The following is a 24566-nucleotide window of genomic DNA, read 5'->3' on the forward strand; positions in this document are numbered from 1 at the left end:
GATATGACTAGGAGCATCTCCTCAGGCTTCAGTTCATTGCAACCAGTACCTGGAGGCCAGAAGGATTGCTGGTGATTGGTGATGTTGCCAGTCATCGTTTTTCTAAGCTTTCCAAACAAGGAAAGATGAAGACATTGTATGACAGGCAAGCAGGACCAGAATTGTGTTGGTTGCGAGTAGGTCAGGGTCATGTGTCGGGAAATTGGTATCCTACAGAGGTTGTTAGAATATGTGACCAGCCCAGATCGTACATGATCCAGCCAATGGAATAGAAGTCAACTCAGAGAGCTGTACGACAACACTACATGTGACAACCCAGTGGCATCACCGACACATTCAAAGATAAAGTCAGAAGATGAATGTACAGAGGCTATGAGCACAGAGGAAGAAAATGCTAACCAGACTTCTGAGTCACCAGAATCCCAGAGGAGTCGTCAAGACGAGCTTAACTCTGGGAAGAGGTTTATGAAAGCAAGATCGGGATGAATAAGCAATCCTCCTCTATGTTTTAGAGAGTGTTAAGCTTGCTTACTTTTAAATAACGTTTTGTTTCAATCATGTATAATTAGGCTGAACTGTAACATCATTGTATATTGTACATATATTTTTTATCTTTGGAAAAAAAGGGGATGTTGTGGGACCTCCTTAAGAAGGGACTACCTTAAGAGGCGTATGTGAAGGCCATCGGAGGAAGTGATGTTGCATCACACATGACCAGGGAGTGTGAGTGTAGCCTGACAGAATAAGATGTGTGTAGATATGCTTGGGTGTATATATAAGTATATATATATATATATATATATATATATATATATATATATATATATATATATATATATATATATATATGTATGTTCTAGTTTAACTTTTAATAAAAACCCACATATTCTTTGGATCTTGTAGTCCTGTGAATCCTACAATAATTCACACACAAAAGGCACATGTAATATTATACTTCACATTGGTCTCCAGTGACATCTTGTAAATAATTTGTAGGATGTAAATATTGTGAAATATTTGGCCCTGATAGCGCTTACGTAAATGAATGGTTAACCCACTACAACACACAAGGTTTGTTCTTGCATCCCAAGCAATGATATTTTTACTTCTCAGGAGATAGGAAATTTAATGTTTGCACTATAAAATGCGTTTGGACAGTTGAACATCAGTTGTAGTGGTATTTTCCCTTCTAGAAAAAATTAAGCTTGCTGATGAGGCTAATGCTCATAAAAACAAAGTTCAAAGTATAATGCAGGTGAAATGGTGCAATTTTAAAGTGGTGCAGGAACAGAGACAGGGGATGTTGGTGCTGTACATACACAAACCTTTGAAGGTGGCAAGACAAGTTGAGAAGGTTGTTAAATTGGATAAGCATCTGAAGAGAAAAAAATTGCAGGGCTATGAGGAAAAGGGCAGGGGAGTGGGGCTAGCTAAATTGCTCTTGTAGAGATCTGGAACAGGCTCAATGGACTGAATGGCCTCCTTCTATGCTGTAACCATTCTATGTTTAAATAAGGAGAAACTGTTTTCAGTGGTAAAAGAGTCCATAATCAAAAGACATCGACTTAATGTAATTGACAAAGGAACCAAAGACAAGATGAAAAGAGGTGTTTTTTATCAAGTGAGTAATGATGATCTGGAATGCACTGCCTGAAAGGGTGGTGACAACAGATTCAATAAAAATTTTAAAAAGAGAATTGGATAAATCATTGAAAGTGAAAAATTTGCAGGGCTATGGGGTAAGTGCAGGGGAGTGGCTCTTTCAAAGAGCTGGCTCAGGCATGATGTGCTGAATGTCTTCCTTATGCGCTGTACCATTCTGTGATTCAATGAATCGGATATGTACCGGGGACACAAAACAGACGCTATCATTTTGGCTGCCCATTATATGCCCTGTCCATTATTCAGTCCCATTAACTTCAATAAAACTGAATATTGGGCATGTCATAAAATGGGTGGCAAAAGCAATTCCACGTGTTTTGCATCCCTGGCAAAATTCAATTTCACCTACATTAATGTTTTAAAAAGGCAGATTAGTGTCCCAGTCAATTATAATAGGAGTTGGAGCATTGGAATCAGATGGACACCTGAAAGCCGAAGCAGCTTGGGCTGTTTTTCTATGATAAAAGTTATTGCTATCCCAAACCACATTCAAAATATTTACTGAACCATATTGTTCAGTCATCCACCAAAACTGTATTAAAAGGCAATCAAAAATTTTGATACCACTAATTTAAATGTTGACCTAAACGATTGTTGAATATTGTTTAATGAATCACATAAGAGAAAGTGACTGCTCAATTTGTCATAGGGCATTGGTCTCTGGACTACAAAATTTGAATTTAAACTCTGTTCATGCTTGGACTTTCTTGCATCTTAGTTGGGCTTGTGCTGGGGCCGTTCCGAAAGGGAAATCTCATATTGTACTTCTCAAAAATGCCCTCCACCAAGAAATGGGATTATGCTGTCCTTGGTAGCGTTCAGGAAGAAATGTGAGTGCTGCGGCTAACCTGGGAGGGAATTGTGAAATGTTTTGAAAATATAGTGTAAACAACAAGTTGCTAAAGAACCCACAAATTATACTTAATTATATTTTTGAATAATTAAGTTTTTTAATAGTTGTAGCAAATATGTGATAAATACAAAAGTAAAATACCGTGGATGCTGGAAATCTGAAATAAAAACAGAACATGCTGGAAATACTCAGTATTTCTGCCATTCTTTCATCCTTCTGCCATTCACACACCCTCTGGACACATCTTTTGTTCCTTTACTTGACCCATTACCACTCCCTTTGGCCTTGCACCACTTTTTGTCTTTTGTCATTTAATCTTTCCTGTCCTCTGCCCTATCAGAGACCTTCCAATTTTGCTCTTTTTCCAACCCTTTCCCCTTCACTTGTTTAAAACCTGTTACTTTTCTAACTTTCCCAGTTCTGATGAAAGGTCATCAACTGGAAACTAACTCTGTTTCTCTCTTCACAGATGCTGCATGACCTGCTGAGTATTTCTAGCATTTTCTGTTTTTATCATGTATGATAAGTAAACGCTTTAGATGCAGTAACTTTAAACATGTAAAACGATTGATGCTCAAAGGCCATAATAATTCCCTTGGTAATACATCAATTGCATTGTGAAGAAAGTACGCTTAGAAACTGATCACAACTGATTTCACAAAGTAGCACCTTCATTAGCACGCACTTAGTAAACAATATATGAACCAGGAAAAATAATTTCTTAATCCTTCCAACTCTACTCACTGCATTTGTTACGTCAACTGCATGGACATGGAATTTAAGGTATAAGAAAAGGTTAAAAAGTTGGAACCATTTTTCGTTGGAAAATGAGAAATACTTTAAGGTGGTCTAATTGACATTTTAAAGACTATGAAGGGAATTGACAATAATGGCTCAGTTGAATTGGTTACTGTGGCCAAGGGCACATATATTTCACCACAGTTACCTTGAGATACAAGTTACAAGCGGGCAGTAAGAAGTGAAGTCAAGTATAGCTTTACCAAAGGGTAAAAGAGTTTTGTAATAAGTTACCAAGGAAGATTATTAAAAGAGACCGTATATATTGCTTTAAAAGATTCCTTTTAAACAGTGGTTGTGCTTACCACCTCTGAGTGTGTTACCTTTTTCCTTTACTGAGATCGCGAAAGAACCGATCAGGCAGGTTTTCTTGAGTTTCAACAAGAAAGAGGTAAGTTTGTTATACTTAACACTCTAACCCAATTTAAAAATACTTAAAAAAATATGCTACACATTCATGCACACGTTCACATGAGAATCACACACACAAACAAGTAGATTACAGCAGGGAAAATAGATTTGGTGGTTGGATTAAAATGCAGAATAAATAGAACTTAAATACAGTATGTGAAGCGGGTTATCAGTAGTCCTCTGCTAAAGCTGTATTCTTGAAGTTCTTGGTTGGTCAAAGTATATATTGCCTGGCTTGCTTTGCTCAGGGTTTTCCTGAAGGCAGAATCTGTAGTTGGCTCTCTTCGCCTGGTTGCTGGCTGTAGTGCTGTGTAGGCTTGGAGGATCCCGCAGTCACAGAAGGTTTTCACTTTATGTTCACTGGGGGGAGAGAGAGAGAGGCAGGGAGCTAGTCTGCTAGTCTTCTGGTCCCTGTGACAAAACCCAGTTTCTTCAGAGATGAACAGACAGCCACACGGTTCTCTCACTCCCCTTTGTTTTTAATGAAGTCCAAAGTCTAAAACCCAAAACTTCTCTTAGGTGGGGGTGGCAGTGTTAACCCGCAGGAGGGATGCCTCCATTTACGAATGCCTCGAGGTGGTTTGGAATGTCCCACTAACGAGGGTAATTTGGCTAATCTACTCAGTTAGCCAAAGCATTGTTCTGGCTGGGCTTCTTGTTAGGCATTTTGTCTCCAGTTCAATCTCCTGGTATTTCACATGTTAATGGCAGTGACCATCTTGGCTGCTAGTTTTTTTAAAAGTTACTGGAGGGTTTTTATTCCATTAAAAGTCTGATGTAAGTTTCCAACCATTGAAATTAATACTTCCCATTTGGCATATAGTGTTTTCCTGACATGTATTTAACATAGAGTAGCTGTTAAATGTTATTTTCATGTATGAAAAGTACATTGTGAAGGTGTGTATGAATTCAGTTATACAGATTGTTCTGATGAATGAAAGGTTCAAAAGAAAGCTACAGCAAATTAATTTCCAGCAATAATCTAGTTTCAGGTTATACTCCCATCTCAGTTTTTTCCCTGGCTTTTCTATTTGCAGTTTTGGTGCATCATATTTTGTATTCTTGCCTAGAAAATGTTCTTAAATAAATCACTGAATTTATTAAGTTAAGGCAGAAATCTGTTTAAGGTTTGAAGCAATAGATCATTTTGATTGCTGTTTCCCTATTACTGCAGATAGCACTGCAGCTACAGCAGAATCATGCGCAGTCCCTATCATTCAACATGGTATTATACATCTTGCGAATGCATCTCCATACCCTGTGCTTTCAAATTACCTCGCCAACAGTAGGTAATAACAGCCTGACCAAAACTTCTGCCCAAAGCATGTCTTGAAAGTGTTATGGTTTTACAACAATCCTAGCACGTTGAAATCTACAAAATCTGTTTACTAGTTATTGTCAATGGAAAGCAAATGAATTTAAAATTCCATTCAGGGACTAAATACTCCTCTCTGAAGTCTGTGCAGAATTAGTAGAGCAACAACATAGTGAATGAATCAAAACTGCTCCAGCTTAGATTTCCATGAAGTGAATGGGAAGTGCAGACTTGAGTATTTAGCATGCTGGTTGTGTAATGATGTCACTATCATACTGGAGTTCTGTTCAGACAGTGAAAGTACTGCCTAATTATGTGGAATATGGAGATTTTTTAGCTAAGAATGTCTCCTACCAAACTGTTTCGCACTAATAATGATTTGAGTTCACATTACAGGACAGAAAATATGTACAATAGTCTGATTCAGTGCACAACTTATTAGTGTGAAATCATTGGAGATTGTTTTGTTACTGAATTAGAGTGGTAGATTTTCCTGAGGGTGCTTCCATTGGGCCGCAGGCAAGCAGATGAGTCCTCTGCCCACCTGATAGAAGCAGTTCGAGGCCTGACCCATTTGTGTGGTTGTGCCTTATTAGTTTTCCATTGGCCAGCTTCTTGGGCTTTTGTAGAAGCTCGCCGATTGGAGGAGGCTGTAAATCTAGTGGCTGCATCCTGGAGCCCAGGTAAGGAAAAAAAGGGGATGATGACAGGTAGGGCATCGTGGCGGGAGTTGATTTTGTGGGGCCAATAGCAGCATTAAAATCAAATACAGTTCTCTTTTTAAAAAAAAAGCCTTCAGCAGTTCCTTTGAGGCTGCTCTTTAGGCCGTTCAAAGCTACGTACCAATGGATAGAACAGCTATGATCATGCTTCATCTCAAAATTGCAGAGACTTATTGAACTCATAGGATCTGATATTGTTTGGGAATATATGAAAGTGACTAGGAAGATTCATTTAAAATCTAGAGAGTTGCAAAATGAGTACAAATTTAATCAAAAAGTGCAACAATAAATAAGGCCTAATGTATGCTCCTAATGCAGAACCTCACCCACTGTGAGCACATTTTAGCAGCAACTTTCCAACTTCATGCTCCCAATAGGGAGTCTTGCCCCCAAGAACACATATTAGAAATTCTAGCGTTTGTTGTTGACCATTTGATAAGAAAATAGTATGCAGAGCATTGACATTTTCAATTCGACATTTTCGATGTGCAATCTCACCAGGTGACGTTGCCCACCAGGACTGAGAAGTGAAAGATATGATTTCCCCAATTAAGGGCTGAATTTTACGAACCACTCGACACTGCGGGTCGCGGCGGGTTGGCCCGTAAAATTCTGCAGGGAGAGGCCCGCCTCGACCTGCGACATCGAGAAGGACCTGCCGTATATTACCAGTGGCGGGGGAGACTTGATGCAGCCTCCCCGCCGCCTGGCGGCGGGCCCTTCATCTGCATATTAAAATGAACCTAAATTATATTTAATGTAACTTACCTGCAGGCGGTGGCTGTCCCATGCTGATTTTACGGCCGCCGTTCGTCCTTTGCGTGCCTTCGGAACTCCGTATGGAGTTTAAAGGCGTGAACCTGGTGGGGGGGTGAAGGGATAACAATTTCAGGGTGGGAGGGGTGGGGGAGTGGGGAAGTCACATTTTATTGGATGTGGAGATGGTGGGAATGGGTCGAAGGACAAAAGTTAGAAGGTTGCGGGGGTAAGTTCGGATAGGGAAAAAGGCAAGCGTTGGTCATTTTGGGCATTGTAATGACCATTGCGGGGAGGGGGTTGGGGAAGGGACTCCACATCTTTACTATTTCTTAATAAAAAAATTCAAAATAATGTACCTTTAAAAATTCAAAGTAATTCTAAGGGCTTAAAGCCCTTTAAAAATGGCGCTGGACGCCGTTGCCGGGGGCGCGGCGGCCACCCCCTGTACAACATCAGGAGCAACCGCTCCGCCTCCTCTATTTAAATCAGTCCCCCCAAACTGCAGCCCACTCATAAAATTCAGCCCCAAGTGTTCCCAGTAAGTGAGGGACCATGTTAGGAATGCATATTTGAAAAATCAGAACTATCTAGAGTTGAAATATTGTTCAAAGTAACATTTTGTTGAATAATTTTAAATCAAAGGTCCATGTCACTGAGTCTCCAATCAAAAGAAAGAATCTTTCCATATTCACTCTATCAAAACTCCTAATAATTTTCAAAACCTCTCTTAAATCTTTTTAGCTATCTCTGCTTCATTGTAAATCACACAGAATTTACAGCACAGAAATAGACCATGTGATCCAACAGATCTATGCTGGTATTTACGCTCCACATCTTACTTCATCTTAATCTATCAGCATAACCTTTTATTCCTTTCTCCTTCATGCACATATGTAGCTTCCCCTTTAATGCATCTATGTTATTTCTAGTCCCAGTATCTCAAGTCTCTCCTCATAACTGTAGTTCCAAATCCTTGTCATCATTTGGTGAATCTACGTTGTACTTTTGCTATGGTTTTAACTGTAGCCTACAAATGTTTTGTATATATTCATCATTACTTCTGTATTCATATTATGTATGCTGCTGCTTGTAAAACACAAAATTTTGTTGGCCTTTTTTATGGATTTATCTATCTGCACTTTCATTTTCAGCAAATAATGCAAAAAACCCCTTGGTCTTTCTTATCATTCATACCTTCAGAGTCTTTCCATTAAATATATACTCCCATTCCTTATTTTTCTTCTTAAGATGTATTACCTCATAATTATCCACATTAAGTTGCATTTGCCACCTGTTTGCGCATTCCACTAACCTATGTCTTCAAGTCTTTTATAGTTCCCCTCACTGCTTGTCAAGTATCCTACTGTTTTTGTCATCAGTAAATGTTGAGATTGTACCCAAGTCCAAATCTAAATACACTAAGAACAAATGTGAATGGATAAGTGGAATGAACCACATCTAACCCTTCTCTAATTTGAGACAGGACAGTTCATAGTGTACTGCCCTACAAAACTAAGTTTTATGTGTACAGTTGTTTATTAAATAAATTATTTTAATTTTAATATTTGTAATGATGATGACTATGAAGTGAATCCCCAGGTATAAGTAGCTCCCATTGAAAATAACCTTACTTAGGAAAGGTAAGGAAAAATATATTCGAAGCCGAAAGCAGCAAGAACAACTTATATTTATATAGTGCCTTTAACATAATAGGACATCCCAAGGCGATTGACAGAAGCAATGTAGAATCATAGAAGATTACGCAATACTCCAGCTGTTGCCTAACCAGCGTTTTATACAGTTCAACATTACATCCCTGCTTTTGTATTCTATACCTCGGCCAATAAAGGAAAGCATTTCATAAGCCTTCTTCACTTTATCTACCTGTCCTGCCACCTTCAGGGACCTGTGGACATGCACTCCACGGTCTCTCACTTCTTCTTCTATCCCTCTTAATATCCTCCCATTTATTGTGTATTCCCTTGTTTTGTTTGCCCTCCCCAAATGCATTACCTCACACTTCTCCGAATTGAATTCCATTTACCATTTTTTGGCCCACTCAACCAAACCATTGATATCATTTTGGAGTCTATGGCTATCCACTTCATTATCAACGACACAGCCAATTTTTGTGTCATCAGCAAATTTCCCAATCATACCTCCCACATTTCAGTCTAAATCATTAATATATACCACAAACAGCAAGGGACCCAACACTGAGCCCTGTGGAATGCCACTGGAAACCACCTTCCATTTGCCGAAAACATCCGCCGGCCATTACCCTTTATTTCCTTTCACTGAGCCAATTTTGGACCCAACCTGCCACATTTCCCTGTATTCCATGGGCTTTTATTTTTCTGACCAGTCTACCATGTGAGACCTTGTCAAATGCCTTACTAAAATCCATGTAGACCACATCCACTGCACTACCCTCATCAATCCTCCTTGTTACTTCCTCAAAAAATGCAATTAAGTTAGTAAGACACCACTTTCCCTTAACAAATCCATGCTGACTATCCCCTGATTAATCCGTGCTTTTCTAAGTGGCAATTTATTTTATCTCTCAAAATTGCGTCTAATAATTTGCTCACTACCGAGGTTAGACTGACTGGCCTATAATTATTTGACCTATCCCTCACACCCTTTTTAAACAATGGTACAACATTCATAGACCTCCAATCCTCTGGTACCTCACCTGTATCTACTGAGGATTTGAAGGTGAACCTCAGAGCATCCGCTATTTCCTCCCTGGCTTCCTTTAACGGCCTGGAATACAATCCATCTGGTCCTGATGATTTATCCACTTTCAAGGATGTCAAACCCTATAGTACTACCTCTCTGATTGTGCTTATCGAACCTAATATTTCATAGTCCTCTTTTACTACAATGTCTGCATCATCCCGTTCCTTTGTGAAAACAGAGACAAAAATCCCATTAAGAACCATTCTGCATCCATGCATAAGTTCCCTTGTACATCTTTGATGGGCCCTACCATTTCCTTAGTTATCCTCTTGCTCTTAATGTACTAATAAAACATCTTTGGGTTTTCCTTGATTTTACCTGCCGATAATTTTTCATGTCCTCTCTCTGCATTCCTAATTTCCTTTTTTACTTCACCCCTGCACTTGCTATACTCCTCAAGGCTTTCTAAAGTATTAAGTTTTTTTGTGACCATCATAAGCTTTCTTTTTCTGCTTAATCTTGCCCTGTATGCTTCCAGATAACAAAGTATGACACCAAGACACAAAAGGAGATATTAGGCCAGATGACCAAAAGCTCGGTCAAAGAGGTAGGTTTTAAGCAGTGTCTTAAAGGAGGAAAATGAGTTGAAGAGGTGGTGAGGTGTAGGGAGGGTAAACCAGAGCTTGAGGTCAAGGCAACTGAAGGTGTGGCCACCAATGGCGGAGCGATTAAAATCAGGGATGCACAAGAGGCCAGAATTAGAGGACCGCAGATATCTTGGAGGGTTGTGGGGCTCATGGAGGAGATTACAGATATAGGGAGGGTCAAGGCCATGGAGAAACTTCATGCAAGGATGAGAATTTTAAAATCAAGATATTGCTTGATGGAGAGCCAGTGTAGGTCAGCGAGCACTGGGAGTGATAGGGGAACAGGACTCGGTGCGAGTTAAGACACAGGCAGCAGAGTTTTGGATGACCTCAAGTTTACAGAGAGTAGAATGTGGGACACCAGCTAGGATTGTGTTGGAATAGTCAAGTTTAAAGGTAACGAAAGCATGAATGAGGGTTTCAGCAGCAGATGAGCTGAGACAGGGGCGAAGTCAGGTGATGTCACGGAGGTGGAAATAGGTGGTCTTAGCAATAGCATGAATATGAAGTCAGAAGCTCATCTCAGAGTCAAATGTGACACTGAGGTTGCAAACAGATTTTGCTTGATCTCAGACTGTTGCCAGGGAGAGGAATGGAGTCGATAGCTATGGAATGGATTTTGGAGCGGGGGCTGCAAACAGTAGCTTCAGGCTTCCCAATATTTAATTGGAGAACATTTCTGCTCATCCAGTACTGGATGTCGGATAAGCAGACTGATAATTTGGCAACAGTGGAGGAGTTGGGAGAAGTGGTTGTGAGGTATACTGACAACACTCAGTTCTACATGTAAAAACTAATGCTGTGCTTTTAGATGATGTCAGCAAGAGGCAGCATGTAGATGAGAAATAGGAGGGGGTCATGGATAGATCCTTCGGGGACACCAGACGTAACAGTGCAGAAGCAGGAAGAGAAGCCATTGCAAGTGATACTCTGGCTACAATTAGATAGATAAGAATGGAACCAAGTGATAGCAGTTCCACCAAGCTGGATGACAGTGGAGAGGTGTTGGAGGAGGATGGTGTGGTTAATCGTATCAAAGGCTGCAGACAGGTCGAGAAGGACAAGGAGGCAAAGTTTACCTTTGTCACAGTTACACAGGATATCATTAGTGACTTTGATAAGAGCTGTTTCGGTACTTTGGCAGGGGCAGAAACCTGAATGGAGGGATTTAAACGGAGTTCTGAGAAAAATGGAAACGGATTTGGAAGGCGACAACGCGTTCAAGGACTTTGGAGAGAAAAAGGAGGTTAAAGGTGGGAGAGTAGTTTGCAAGGACGGTAGGTTGAAGGGTTGGTTTTTTGAGCAGAGGGGTGATGGCAGATTTAAGGGAGAGAGGGACAACACCAGAAGAGAGAGAACCTTTAACAATATTGGCTAACATGGGGCCCAGGAGGAGAAGTTGGGTGATCAGCAGTTTAATGGGAATAGGATTGAGGGACCAGGAGGTGGGTCTCATGGACAAGATAAGCTCAGTGGGCATGAGGGGAGATAGGAGAGAAACTAGAGAAAGATGTGAATTCAGGGCTAAGGCAGGAGGGAAGAATTATAGGAAGTTTGACCAGGTGGGCTAGTGGAAAGGAGGGCCGCGGCAGAGATAGGTGATTGATGGTCTCAGTCCTGGTGACAAAGAGGTCCATGAGCTCCTTGCACTTATTGTTGGAGGTGAGGTGGAGGGGAGAGGGATTTAAGAAGATGGTTTGCAGTAGAGAAAGGAAGCTGTGGGTTATCTTTGCATTTCAAGATGATCCTGGAATAGTGAGCAGATTTAGCAGACGAGAGCAGGACCCAATATTGTTTTAAGTGGCCCAGCCAGATCTGGTGGTGGATGGCTAAACCAATTGTCTGCCATATCCTTTCAAGTCTGTGTTCCTGGTCTTAAGAGAGCAGAGATGAGGGCAGTACCACGGAATGTCCAGGGTGAGAGAGGCTGATCTTTTTACTGGGGACTAGGGCATCAAAGGTGGAGGTGAGGGTGCAGTTGAGCAAATCAGTAGCTGCAGAATGGAGGGCCAAAGGCAGGATAGTTGAGAAGAGGTTTAGTTTTTCCAGGGATGATACAGAATGAGGTAGGATTGGGATGTGGAAGGGGGATGTGGGTAGAGAGTGATACAAGGATGTGATCAGAGATGGCCTCATCTGTAATTGATACAATGGAACAAGACCTCGTGAGATGGAAAAATCATGGGGGTGGCTGTGAATATAGCTTGGGGAGTTTAAATGAAGGGAGAAATTTAGGGAGGATAAGAGGGCAGTAAACTCAGAGGAGAGAGAACATGATGAGTGGGGATGGAGATTGAAATCACTGAGGAGGAGAGGTCATTTGTGGCAGAGCCTGAGGGAGGAAAGCAGTGAAGATATCTCAGTGATAACATTTTTATTGCACTTGGGAGGGCAATAGAGAATAATAATTTTGAAAGCAAGGTGAGATGTTCGAAGGAGGAGGAAGTGCCAGAGGAGTAGGGAGTCAGGGCAAGGTGTGATCTGGTGGTAAATGCCACAACGCTACCGCAACGGTCTTGGTGGGGCAAATGGTGGAAAATATAGCCAGGCAGGGAGCCAGGCAGGGTGTCATCACCTCTCAGCCAGGTTTCTATTAAGACTATGATGTCGATGTAATCATCCACAATTTGTTCATGGATGGCAAGAGCCTTGTTCACAAGTGAACAGACATTCTGGAGAAAGATGCATGGAAGTGTGGTGAGAGCTAATCGCTGACAGAGTCCATAGGGTCAGCAGTAGGAGGGGTGAGTTGGACAGAGAGAAGATTGGCAACATTAGCCCCCAGCGGGCACGCTGGACTGAAAGATCAATGAGAGAGTGGGATGGGGCAATTGAGGTTGCTGCTCATAATGAGCCAGTGCCGAGTGCCTTGATGAGCCCATTGGAGGATGCCAAGAGAAATAAGTTCAATGACATTGCAGTTCATCAAAGAGCTACAGAAGTGGTTAAATTTCTAGTTGTTAGTATTTTTTGACAATGTAAAGTTCATGGATCATCATCTGACTGGTGCTGACACTCCCAAATGATTACGCTGAATAGTCAGCACTCACATCTTGAGATATAGAGCAACAACTAGAGTGACAGCAATGATGCAGGTAAGATTGTCATTCCACAGTCCTTAGCTTTGATTTACAATTTTTCAATATTTGTAAAACAGAGAGTGCTGGGGTATCACAAAGCTAAAATTTAATTAGTTTGATGACTATAAGTAAGCTGCTGTGCAGGAACTGTGCCAACAAGAAAATCACAAACCTATGATTCTGTTTAGTTTACTGAAGCCTATATGCTGATTCTTTACCTGTAGCTCGTAGCACTGCCTACCATTCAGTCCATTTTGAATTGTACCAATCTATCAAGCAGCAAGTATATGACAAGTATATAAGAGTCTGGTTCTCTGGGTAGCTAATCAGAATTCAAATTTGCATCGTTCACTTCGGGGCACAAATCGGGCATATGGCGCGTAGAGGCAAAGCAGGCAGCAAGCCTACATTTGTTGTACCTGCATGATGTGGGAGCTGGTGGACCCCATTGTGGTTCCCAGTGACCACATCTGTAGCAAGTGTTGGCTGCTCGAGGAACTCCGGCTCAGAGTTGATGAGCTGGAGTCTGAGCTTCGGACACTGCGACACATCAGGGAGGGGGAGAGTTACCTGGACATTGTTTCAGGAGACAGTCACACCCCTTAGATTAACTACCTTGAATTCGGCCAGTGGTCAGGGACAGGAGGGTGTGACTATAAGTGAGGCAGGTAGAGGGATCCAGGAAGTAGTGTTGCAGGAGCCTCAGCCCTTGTCCTTGTCCAACAGGTTTGAGATTCTTGCTCCCTGTGTGGACAAGAGCAAGGACTGTAGGGAGGATGAGCAAACTGACCGTAGCACCGTGGTACAGGGAGCCATTCAAGTGGGGGGAGAAGAGAGAAATGCAGTCGTAATCGGGGATAGTATAGTTAGGGGCATAGACACTGTACTCTGTGGCCAGGATTGAGAGTAACGAAGACTGTGTTGCCTACCTGGTGCCAGGGTTCAGGATATCTCATCTGGGCTGCAGAGAAACCTGGAGTGGGAGGGGAAAAATCCAGTTGTCGTGGTCCACGTAAGTACCAACGATATAGGTAGAACGAGGATAGAGGTTCTGCTGAGGGAATATGAGCAGCTAGGGGCTAAATTAAAAAGCAGAACCAAAAAGGTAATATCTCTGGATTACTGCCTGAGCCACGAGCTAATTGGCACAGGGTCAATAAGATTAAAGAAGTTAATGTGTGGCTCAAAGATTGGTGTGGGAGAAATGGGTTTGAATTCATGGGACATTGGCACCAGTACTGGGGAAGGAGAGAGCTGTTCCGATGGGACGGGCTCCACCTGAATCATGCTGGGACCAGAGTCCTGGTGAATCGCATAACAAGGGCTGTGGATAAGGCTTTAAACTAAATAGTGGGGGGGAGGGTTCAGTTGCATGGAAAATTAGGAAGTCAAAGCTAAAGGAGAAGGTAGGAGTGCAGATTAGTGATGAGGCTGATTGTTACCAGAAAATAAAAGGAAGGGACAGAATGTGTGAATGTCATATTGCACCAAGGAATCATACAAGAGTAGGGAAATTTGATAATAGAACAAACTTAAAGGCTTTGTATCTGAATGCACGAAGCATTCAGACTAAAATTAACGAGTTAACAACGCAAATAGAGACGAATGGGTATGATTTAGTGGCGATTACTGAGACATGGTTGCAGGGAAAGCAGGTTTGGGAATTGAATATCCAAGGGTACTTAGTATTTCGGAAGAATAGGCAGGAAGGAAAAGGAGGAAGTGTAGCTTTGTTAGTAAAGGAAGAGATCAGTGCTGTAGTGAGAAATGATATAGGGACTGGCGATCAAGGCGTAGAATCAGTCTGGGTAGAAATAAGAAATAGCAAGGGAAAGAAGTCCCTGGTGGGAGTAAACTATAGGTTCCCAAACAGTAGTTCTACAGTGGGGCACAGTATAAACCAGGAAATACTGGGGCTTGTAAGGAAGGTACTGCAATAATCATGGGTGATTTTAATATGCATATAGACTGGATTAATCAAATTGGCAAGGGTAGCCTCGAGAGAGAGTTCATCGAAGGTATTAGAGATTTTTTTGGAGCAATACATTGTGGAACCAACCAGGGAGCAGGCTATTCTAGATTTGGTATTGTGTAATGAGGTGGGATTAATTAATGATCTCATAGTTAAGGATCCTCTAGGGAAGAGTGATCATAGCATGCTAGAATTTGAAATTCAGTTTGAGGGCGAGAAACTGGAGTCCCACACTAGCGTTCTGGAGTTAAACAAAGGTAATTACATAGGCATGAGGACAGATTTGTCCATAGTGGACTGGGCAGGAAGACTAAAAGGTAGGACAGTTGATGAGCAGTGGCAGATTTTAAGGAGATATTCAATTCTTCCCAACAAAAATATATTCCAGTGAGGAAGAAAGATTGTAAGAGCGGGAAAAAACATCCATGGCTAAGCAAGGAAGTTAAGGATAACATAAAGACAAAAACTGAGGCATACCATATTGCAAAGGCCAGTGGCAGGCTGGAAGATTGGGAAACTTTTAAAGATCGGCAAAGGGTTACTAAAAAAGTAATAAAAAGAGCATGAAAGAAAACTAGCACAAAATATAAAAACAGATAGCAAAAGCTTCTGTAAGTATATAAAAGGTAAGAGAGTAGCTAAAGTGAATGTTGGTCCTTTGGAGTATAAGACTGGGGAGTTAATAAAGGGGAATACAGAAAGCAGTATTTTGCCTCAGTTTTCACGGTGGAGGATACTAGTACCATCCCAATAGTAACAGGAAATGCAGAGGTTATAGAAAGAGCGGAACTTAGAAAAATCATCATCGCCAGGAAAAAAGTACTGAGCAAACTATTGGAATTGAAGGCAGGCAAGTCCCCAGGGCCTGATGGCCTACATCCTCGGGTCTTAAAGGAAGTGGCAACAGAGATAGTGGATCCATTGGTTATAATATTCCAAAATTCCCTGGATGCGGGGAAGATTCCAGTGGATTGGAAAAAAGCTAATATAACGCCCTTATTCAAAAGGTGAGGGAGGCAGAAAGTAGGAAACTACAGACCAGTTAGTTTAACATCTGTCATTGGGAAATTGTTAGAATCCATTATTAAGGAAGTAATAACAGGACATTTAGAAAGTCAAAACGCAATCCATCAGAGTCAACATGGTTTTATGTAGGGTAAATCATGTTTGACTAATTTGCTGGAGTTCTTCAAAGATGTAACAAGCAAAGTGGATAATGGGGATCCTGTAGATGTAGTATATCTGGACTTCCTGAAGGCATTTGATAAGGTGCTGCACAAAAGGTTAATACACAAGGTAAGATCACATGGGGTTAGGGGCAATTTATTAGCTTGGATAGAGGATTGGCTAACCAACAGAAAACAGAGAGTTGGGATAAATGGGTCTTTTTCTGGTTGGCAAGATGTAACTAGTGGGGTGCCACAGGGTTCGGTACTTGGGCCCCAACTATTTACAATATATATTAATGACTTGAATCCAGGGATAGAAGGTACTATAGTCAAATTTGCAGATGACACTAAAATAGGTGGGATAGTAAGTTGCAATAAAGAAATAAGAAATTTGCAAATGGATATGGATAGGTTAGGTGAAAGGGCCAAAATTTGGCAGATGGAGTTTAACGTGGATAAGTGTGAGGTTATCCATTTTGGTCGGAAGCATAGAAAGGCAAATTATTATCTAAATGGAGAGAAACTTCAGAATGCTTTGGTGCAGAGGGATCTGGGTGTCCTCGTGAATGGATCGCAGAAAGCCAGTATGCAGGTGCAGCAGGTAATAAGAAAGGCAAATGGAATTTTGGCATTTTTTGCTAAAGGAATAGAGTATAAAAGTAGGGAAGTGTTGCTGCAACTGTACAAGGCATTAGTGAGACTGCACATGGAGTATTGTGTACAGTTTTGGTCCCCTTACTTGAGGAGGGATGTAGTTGCATTGGAGGCAGTTCAGAGGAAGTTCACTAGATTGATTCCACAGATGAGGGGTTTGTCTTATGAAGAGAGATTGAGCAGTTTAGGCCTTTACACTCAGGATTTTAGAAGAATGAGAGGAGATCTAATTGAGGTAGATAAGATGATTAAGGGGATTGGCAAAGTAGATGTAGAGAGGATATTTCTTCTTGTGGGGCAATCTAGAATGAGAGGACATAGTTTTAGGATAAGGGGTAGCAGATTTAAAACAGAGATGAGGAGAAATTACTTCTCTCAAGGGGTCGTAAGTCTGTGGAATTCACTACCCCAGAGTGTGGTGGATGCCGGGGCATTGAGTAAATTTAAGAAGGAGATAGACAGATTTTTAATTAGTAAAGGGTTGAAGGGTTATGGAGAATGGGAAGGAAAGTGGAGTTGAGGCCGAGATGAGATCAGCCATGATCATATTGAATAGCGGAGCAGGCTCGAGGGGCTGAATTGCCTACTCCTGCTCCTAGTTCTTATGACCTTATTTTGTTTTTGTGTTTAACAGCCTGCCCTCATTTTAATATGATTGAAAGGCTGCCCTCCCAATCATGTCCCGAATTGGGCAGCCCACCCATGGGATGTGAGCAATTTGTGCGCAACTCCTACTTAAAGTGAGGATGTACCTCTTGAAGTGTGTCTGCATCTCCTGCTTACATTTTTGCATGCACAACTCTAGAAGACCTTTTGACAAGATCGATTAGTTAAAGGGCTACCCACACTTTTCAGATGTCTCAGTGGAGATCCTAGTGGAAGAAGTGAGTGCAAGGAGAAGCCACAAATGCATATCCAAGGCCACAATAAATTTGGTCTGGACAGAGGTGGCTGAAAGGGCCAGTACCACCAGTAGCACCTCAGCACCTGGGTTCAATGCAGAAAGAAATTTAATGATCTCACAAGAGCAGCAGATGTGAGTACAGCTTTTCATCTCTTCATCTCTGTCAACAGCATCATTCAACACTCTTTACGCTCCCTTGTGTACTACTCTCAACAATTTCTTCCTATCACACATTTCAGTATACAATCATAATTTCACACTAAATCTTGCTTTTTTCCATCTCCATCTTCTCCATGTTACCATATGCACAAAATGAACAAAAGACACACATCTCCACTTACCTTTTGAACAGCCACTCACTAACTCTTTTTCTGCAAGACAAGGCAGCATGTAATCTGAAGGAATGGAACAAGACTCAAGGAGGAGTCACCAACATCACATTTATCCAAGTAGGACACCCTCAAATCAGTGGCCCAGTCAGACCTCAATGGGGTGTATGTAAATTACTTGCAACTCTTTATCCACCTCAGCAAATATGCAGCAAACTTCACAACTTCAAGCTCTAATCTCAAGACTTTCACCTGCAAATGTCCCACTTCTATCTGTCATCCTAATCCTTGTCTCTTTTGCCTTTCTTCTTGGTTCTTCTGAGCAGCAGGACACTCCAGTACAGCAAGGCATTCAGAGGAGGACTTTCCTCCTGTGAAAGCATTGTCACTCACTTCATCCTTCCTCGGCAAGGGCATTGGCACTCCATGTGGGTTAGATAGTGATCCAGAGTGCTCTCCAAGTACTGAAACTACCAGTACAAGGAGCAGCATCATATACAGGTGGCAGAGACAGTCTAGGAAACTACTCACCAGAGGACAAGGTCCTCTTCCAGCTCTCCTGAGGAGGACTGAGATGAGGACATTGTGGGCCCAGGCATGAAAAGAAAGATGCTGGGCTCACACAAGCAGTTATATGAGGTATTTGAAGGCCTACAAAAAGTTTCAACACTATGGCTCTTTGGCAGATAATATGAAGTCCCCTTCCAGCCTATGAGACATCACCTCACATGGCACCAGTGCTCTGCAGTCTACTTTAGAGATTCTGGTCACCTCCATGGATGCCCTCTCAATAGGAGTCAATGTTGGCACATTTGTCAGTTTTGATGAAAGCTCACATAGCTGCTATGCAAACTCTGGACTCAAATCTCTGCTATATCTCCACATTGGAGAAACTGATTCCGACCTTGGACAAATTTGTGGACTGAATTGATAGGTGCTTCAAAAGTGTCACTCATCTTCTGCAGTTTGCTCCTGCACAAGAGTGGAAGTGGTGAGCCTCAACTCCAAGTGAGTACCAGTGGTGTGATGGTAGCAGTAGACATTGGCCTCTCTCTCTCAGCACCTCCTCAACCAATAGCCACTATGATGCCAGCAAGTCACCTGAGCTAGGTTGGCGCAGAAGTAGCCATGGTGCAGCAGTCTGTGTAAGCTTTGAGGGAAGGGGAATGTGGAAGATAATGGAATCGCTGAACAATTACCTTATCCCTCACATCTCTTGTTGCAAGATGTTGAGGTGGCCTTCTTCCTTCCACTGCTTACTCATTGCCCAGCACTCCTCATCCTTTGAGGACAGCTGCTTTCCCTCTTCCAAATGCAGTCCTCTTTGTAAATCAAAGTTATACAGCACACCACAATGATGCAGGAGGCTCTATCTGGGGCATAATGTAGGGAGTCCCTTGACTGGTCCAGACACCTGACCATCTGCTTCAGCATCCCTCTGGTGTGCTCAGTGATGATTCTGGTGTCTCCTGTGGCTAAGATTAATCAACAAGAAGAACAACTTATATTTATATAGCGCCTTTAATATAATAAAACGTCCCAAAGCACTTCACAGGAGTGTTGTGAACCAAAATATGGCACTGAGCCACATGAGGAGTTATTAGGTCTGATGACCAAAAGCTTAAATCAAAGAGGTAGGTTTTAAGGAGTGTCTTAAAGGAGCAGAGGGAGGTAGAGAGGCAGAGAGGTGTAGGGAGGGAATTCCAGAATTGAAGACACAGCCACCAATGCAGTGATTAAAATCGGGGATGCTCAAGAGTCTGGAATTAGATGCACTCAAATATCTCGGAAGGTTGTGGGGCTGGAAGAAATTGCTCAGATGGGAGGGGTGAGGCTCTGGAGGGATTTGAAAACAAGGATGAGAATTTTAAAAACAAAGCATTGCTTGACTGGGAGCTATTGTAGATCAGTGAGCACAGGGGTGATAAGAGAACGGGACTTGGTGCAAGTAAGGTCATGGAAGCAGAATTTTGGATGACCTCATATTTGCGAAGGATAGAATGTGGGAGACCAGCCAGAAGTGCATTGGAATAGTCACGTCTAGATGTAACATAGGCATAAATGAGGGTTTCGGCAATAGATGAACTGGCGAAGTCAGGCGATGTTATGGAGGTGGAAATAGGTGGCCTTAGTGATGGCATAAATATATGATTGGAAGCCGATCTTGAGGTCAAATATGACAGAAGTTTGCGAACAGTCATGATCTAATTGAACGTCGGAGCAGGTTTGAAGAGCTGAATTTCTGCTCCTATTTCTAATGTTATTATGTTCTATTATTATCTGTGTCTTTGGATGTAATGGGATTGGGCAGCAGTATCATTAACCACTCTGTAACTCATGGCCTCCAACACCCATTCTGATACATATGAATGTCTCAGGATAAAGAACCACGGCAGCTCCTTGGGTACTTTGCACAAACCTATATGATGGTGTTCTGCTAATTAGCCACTGGCTGCACATTGATGGAGTGGTAGCCTTTACTATGGATGAATACTACTATTTACATTTCTAAACCATTATGTGCTAGATCCTTGCAAATATTTCTCAGTATTAGCTACTTTTTTCCTCTCTATCTTCAACAAGTACTACTTCCCTTCACACCCATATATGTTCTGCACTGCTACTTAAAATCACTATTCTTACTTTATCTTTGTACTCCTCTTCATGCCATTCAACTTCCTTTGGATCTCCAGCCCAGTCTTCTTAAAAGTTGAAGCTGCACTAACTTTTTCAGCATGCCAGTGTCTTAGAATATTTGGGGTTTATTACCCCATCAAAAATCTGCTGGTGTTTCACACAACCATATTCACCACCTGGTCAACAACTGGACTTTCCTCAATTGTTATTGAGTGGTTTTGCACAAATTGTGATTTTTGCAGCTGGATTAATGAATGTTTAAATTGGTTTAGTGGTTTGTTAGCTGCTTGTGAAGCACAAGAGAGTTATTATTGCAGATGCCTTGTAGTATTGAAAAACTAGCAGCAAATGAAATCTGTTGTCAGAAATGGCTCATGAATGCCTTTGCGAAATGCATAGACAATAAGGTGCCACATGAAAGGTAATATGCAAGATAAGGGCTCATTGAGTTAGGGGTAATATATTAGCATGGATGGAGGATTGGTTAACAGACAGGAAGCAGGGAATAGGGATAAAGCAGTGTTTTCAAGTTGGCAGGCTGTAACTATTGGAGTGCTGTAAGGATCAGTGCTGGGGCCTCAGCTACTTACAAACTATATTAAGAACTCAGACAAAGAGACCAAGCGTAACGAATCCAAGTTTGCTGATGATACAAAGCTAGGTGGGAATGTAAGCTGTGAGGAGGACATTAAGAGGCTGCAAAGGGATATAAACAGGTTAAGTGAGTGGCAGATAGAGTATCGTGTGGGGGAGTGTGTGGTTATTCATTTTGGTAGTAAGAATAGAATAGCAGATTTTTTTTTTCTAAACATTGTTGTTCAAAGACTTGGGTGTACTCATACAAGGAACACAGAAATTTAACATGCAGCTACAGCAAGCAATTAGGAAGGCAAAATAGCATGTTGGCCTTTATTGTAAGGGGATGGGGAGTACAAGAACAAGGAAGTCTTGCTACAATTACATAAGGCTTTATTGAGACCACAACTGGAGTACACTGTGCAGTTTTGGTCTCCATATCTAAGAAAGGATATACTTGCCTTGAAAGCAGTTCAGTGAAGGTTCATTTGATTAGTTCCAAGGATGAGAAAGTTGTCCTATGATGAGAGGCTGGGTAAATTGGGCCTGTACTCTCAGGAGTTTAGAAGAATGAGAGCTGATCTCATTGAAATATACAAATTCTGAAGCAGCTTGACAGGGTAGACACTGAGAGGTTGTTTCCCCTGGCTGGGGAATATAGAACACAGGATAAAGGGTGGATCATTTAGGATTGAGATGACGAGAGATCGCTTCACTCAGAGGATGGTGGATCTTTGGAATTGTCTACCCCAGAGGGTTGTGGATGCACCATCGTTGAGTATATGTAAGCCTGATATAGACAGATTTTTGGTGTCTCAGAATCATGGTATATGTGGAGCAGGCAGGAAAGTGGAATTGAGGCAGAAGATCAGCTATGCTTGTACTGAATGACATATGTTCTTCTTTTATTTTATTTTTTTATTTAGAGATACAGCACTGAAACAGGCCCTTCGGCCCACCGAGTCTGTGCCGACCAACAACCACCCATTTATACTAACCCTACAGTAATCCCATATTCCCTATCACCTCCCTACACTAGGGGCAATTTACAACGGCCAATTTACCTGTCAACCTGCAAGTCTTCTGGATGTGGGAGGAAACCGGAGCACCCGGCAAAAACCCACGCAGACACAGGGAGAACTTGCAAACTCCGCACAGGCAGTACCCAGATCCGAACCCAGGTCCCTGGAGCTGTGAGGCTGCGGTGCTAACCACTGTGCCACTGTGCCGCCCTTATGTTCAGCTCATTTCTCTGATTATAGCACTTTTTTAATCAGCATGGATATTGAGTATTTCTCCTAATTTCAAAACAAAATAATGTCTAGCCCAAGGTGATAAAAATGAAACTTGAAACCACCTTTTTTTAAAAAACCATTTTTTTTGTTTTTCTTGCTTCTTTGAGACCTTACTTTTATTTTCAATTCCTCTCGTAATAAAGGATAGCATTCCATTAGCCTTCTTTATTACTTGCTGTACCTGCATACTAACTTTTTGTGACTCCTGCACTAGAACACCTAGATCCCTCTGCACTTTGGAATTCTGCAGTCATTCTCTGTTTAAGTAATACTCTGCTTTTTTATTCTTCCTGCCAAAGTGAAGTCCTGCCATCATTCTCTGCAAAATTATTCATCAACCTTTTTATTACCGGAATTTTTTTCTTTTGTGAAAATCACTGATTCCCCCACTTGTACTCTCCAAAGTGACTAGAAAGCATGCTTGAAAAATGCAGAAAGCCCACTAAAATCAACAAAGTCATAATTCATTTAGATTTATCATAGTTATGGAAAAGGATAAAGTTAGAGCAAGAGTAAATGTTCTAAATTGGGGAAAAGGCCAATTTTATTAAGCTGAGATGTGATTTGGCAAAAGTGGACCAGAAATAGCTACTTGAAGGTAAATCAGTGTCAGAGCAGTGGGAGGCATTCAAGGAGGATCTAAAGAGGGTTCAGAACAAGTATGTTCCCATGAAGAAAAAGGGTGGGTCTCACAAATGTAGACCCCCCTAGATATCAAAGAGCATACAGAATAGGATGTCAAAAAAGAAAGTGTATGCCATATTCCAAGAGCTCAATACTGCAAAAAGCCCAAATACAAGATGCACTGCAGCAACTCACCGAGGCTCCTTCGACAGCACCTTCCAAACCCACTACCTCTATCACCTAAAAGGACAAGGGCAGCAGATGCGTGGGAACAGTACCACCTTCACGTTGCACTCCAAGCCAAACACCATCCTGACTTGGAACTATATTGCCATTCCTTCACTGTCGCTGGGTCAAAATCCTGGAATGTTCTTCCTAACAGCACTGTTGGTGCACCTACATCCCAAGGACTGCAACGGTTCAAGAAGGCAGCTCACCACCACCTTCTCAAGGGCAATTCGGGATGGGCAATAAATGCTGGCCTAGCCAGCGACGCCCACATCTCACAAATGGAAAAAAAAGGAATATACATAGTACAGGGGTGAAATTAAAAAGGAAATTAGGAAAGCAAAGAGAGGACATTATAAAATATTGGCAAGTAAAATCAAGGAAAACTCAAAGATGTTTTATAAATACTTAAAAGCAAGAGAATAACTAAGGAAAGAGTAGGGCCAATTAGAGACCAAAAAGTTAACTTGTGTGTGGAGGTGGAAGACATGGGAATGGTTCTTAATCAATAGTTTGTGTCTGTTTTCACAAAAGAGAGGGATGAAGCAGACATTGTAGTTGAAGAGGAGTGTGAAATATTGGGTGGGATAAACATAGTGAAGGAGGAAATGTTAAAGTGTTTAGCAACCTCGAAAGTGAATACATCACCAGGCCTGGATTAAATGTATCCCAGACTGCTAAAGGAAAGGAAGGGAAGAAATAGCAGACTCTGACCATCATTGTCCAATCCTCTCTGGCTACAGGCATGGTGCCAGAGGACTGCTAACATTGTGCCATTGTTTTTAAAAGGGAGGAATGGATGGACCAAATAGTTACAGGCCAGTCAGCCTAAACTCAGTGGTGGGTAAATTATTGGAAAAAATTCTGAGAGACACTATAAATTGTCATTTAGAAAGGATTAATTAAGGACAGTCAGCATGGATTTGGGGGAGGCAGAAAACAGGTAACCATAGGCCAGTTAGCTTGACGTCTGTCATGGGGAAGGTGTTAGAATTGATCATTAAGGAGGTGGTAGCTAGTCACTTAGAAAAACTCAAGGTAATCGGGAATAGTCAGCATGGTTTTGTGAAAGGGAAATCATGTTTAACCAATTTGTTGGAGTTCTTTGAAGGGGTGACATGTGCTGTGGGTAAATGGGAGCCCGTTGATGTACTGTACTTGGATTTCCAAAAGGCATTTGACAAGGTGCCACATAAAAGGTTATTGCGCAAAGGAGGAGCTCTTGGTGTAGGGGGTATCTTATTATCAT

The 24566-nt window shown here is 41.7% G+C and overlaps 1 protein-coding gene across 1 annotated transcript in view; it reads left to right on the forward strand.

The window, feature by feature from the left end:
- Positions 1-1628: 1628 nt before the first annotated feature.
- Positions 1629-24566, forward strand: part of LOC137375035 (neuroligin-1-like) — an 82110-nt gene continuing 59172 nt past the window's right edge. Inside the window, exons 1-6 of the mRNA XM_068041658.1 lie at positions 1629-1739; positions 4899-5013; positions 5651-5722; positions 6536-6624; positions 7450-7595; positions 9781-9809. Coding sequence (XP_067897759.1) covers positions 1629-1739; positions 4899-5013; positions 5651-5722; positions 6536-6624; positions 7450-7595; positions 9781-9809 — 562 coding nt within the window. The remainder of the gene's footprint in view (positions 1740-4898; positions 5014-5650; positions 5723-6535; positions 6625-7449; positions 7596-9780; positions 9810-24566) is intronic.

The sequence above is a fragment of the Heterodontus francisci genome, chromosome 11 (genome assembly GCF_036365525.1).
Source record: "Heterodontus francisci isolate sHetFra1 chromosome 11, sHetFra1.hap1, whole genome shotgun sequence".
NCBI classification, from domain to species: domain Eukaryota; kingdom Metazoa; phylum Chordata; class Chondrichthyes; order Heterodontiformes; family Heterodontidae; genus Heterodontus; species Heterodontus francisci.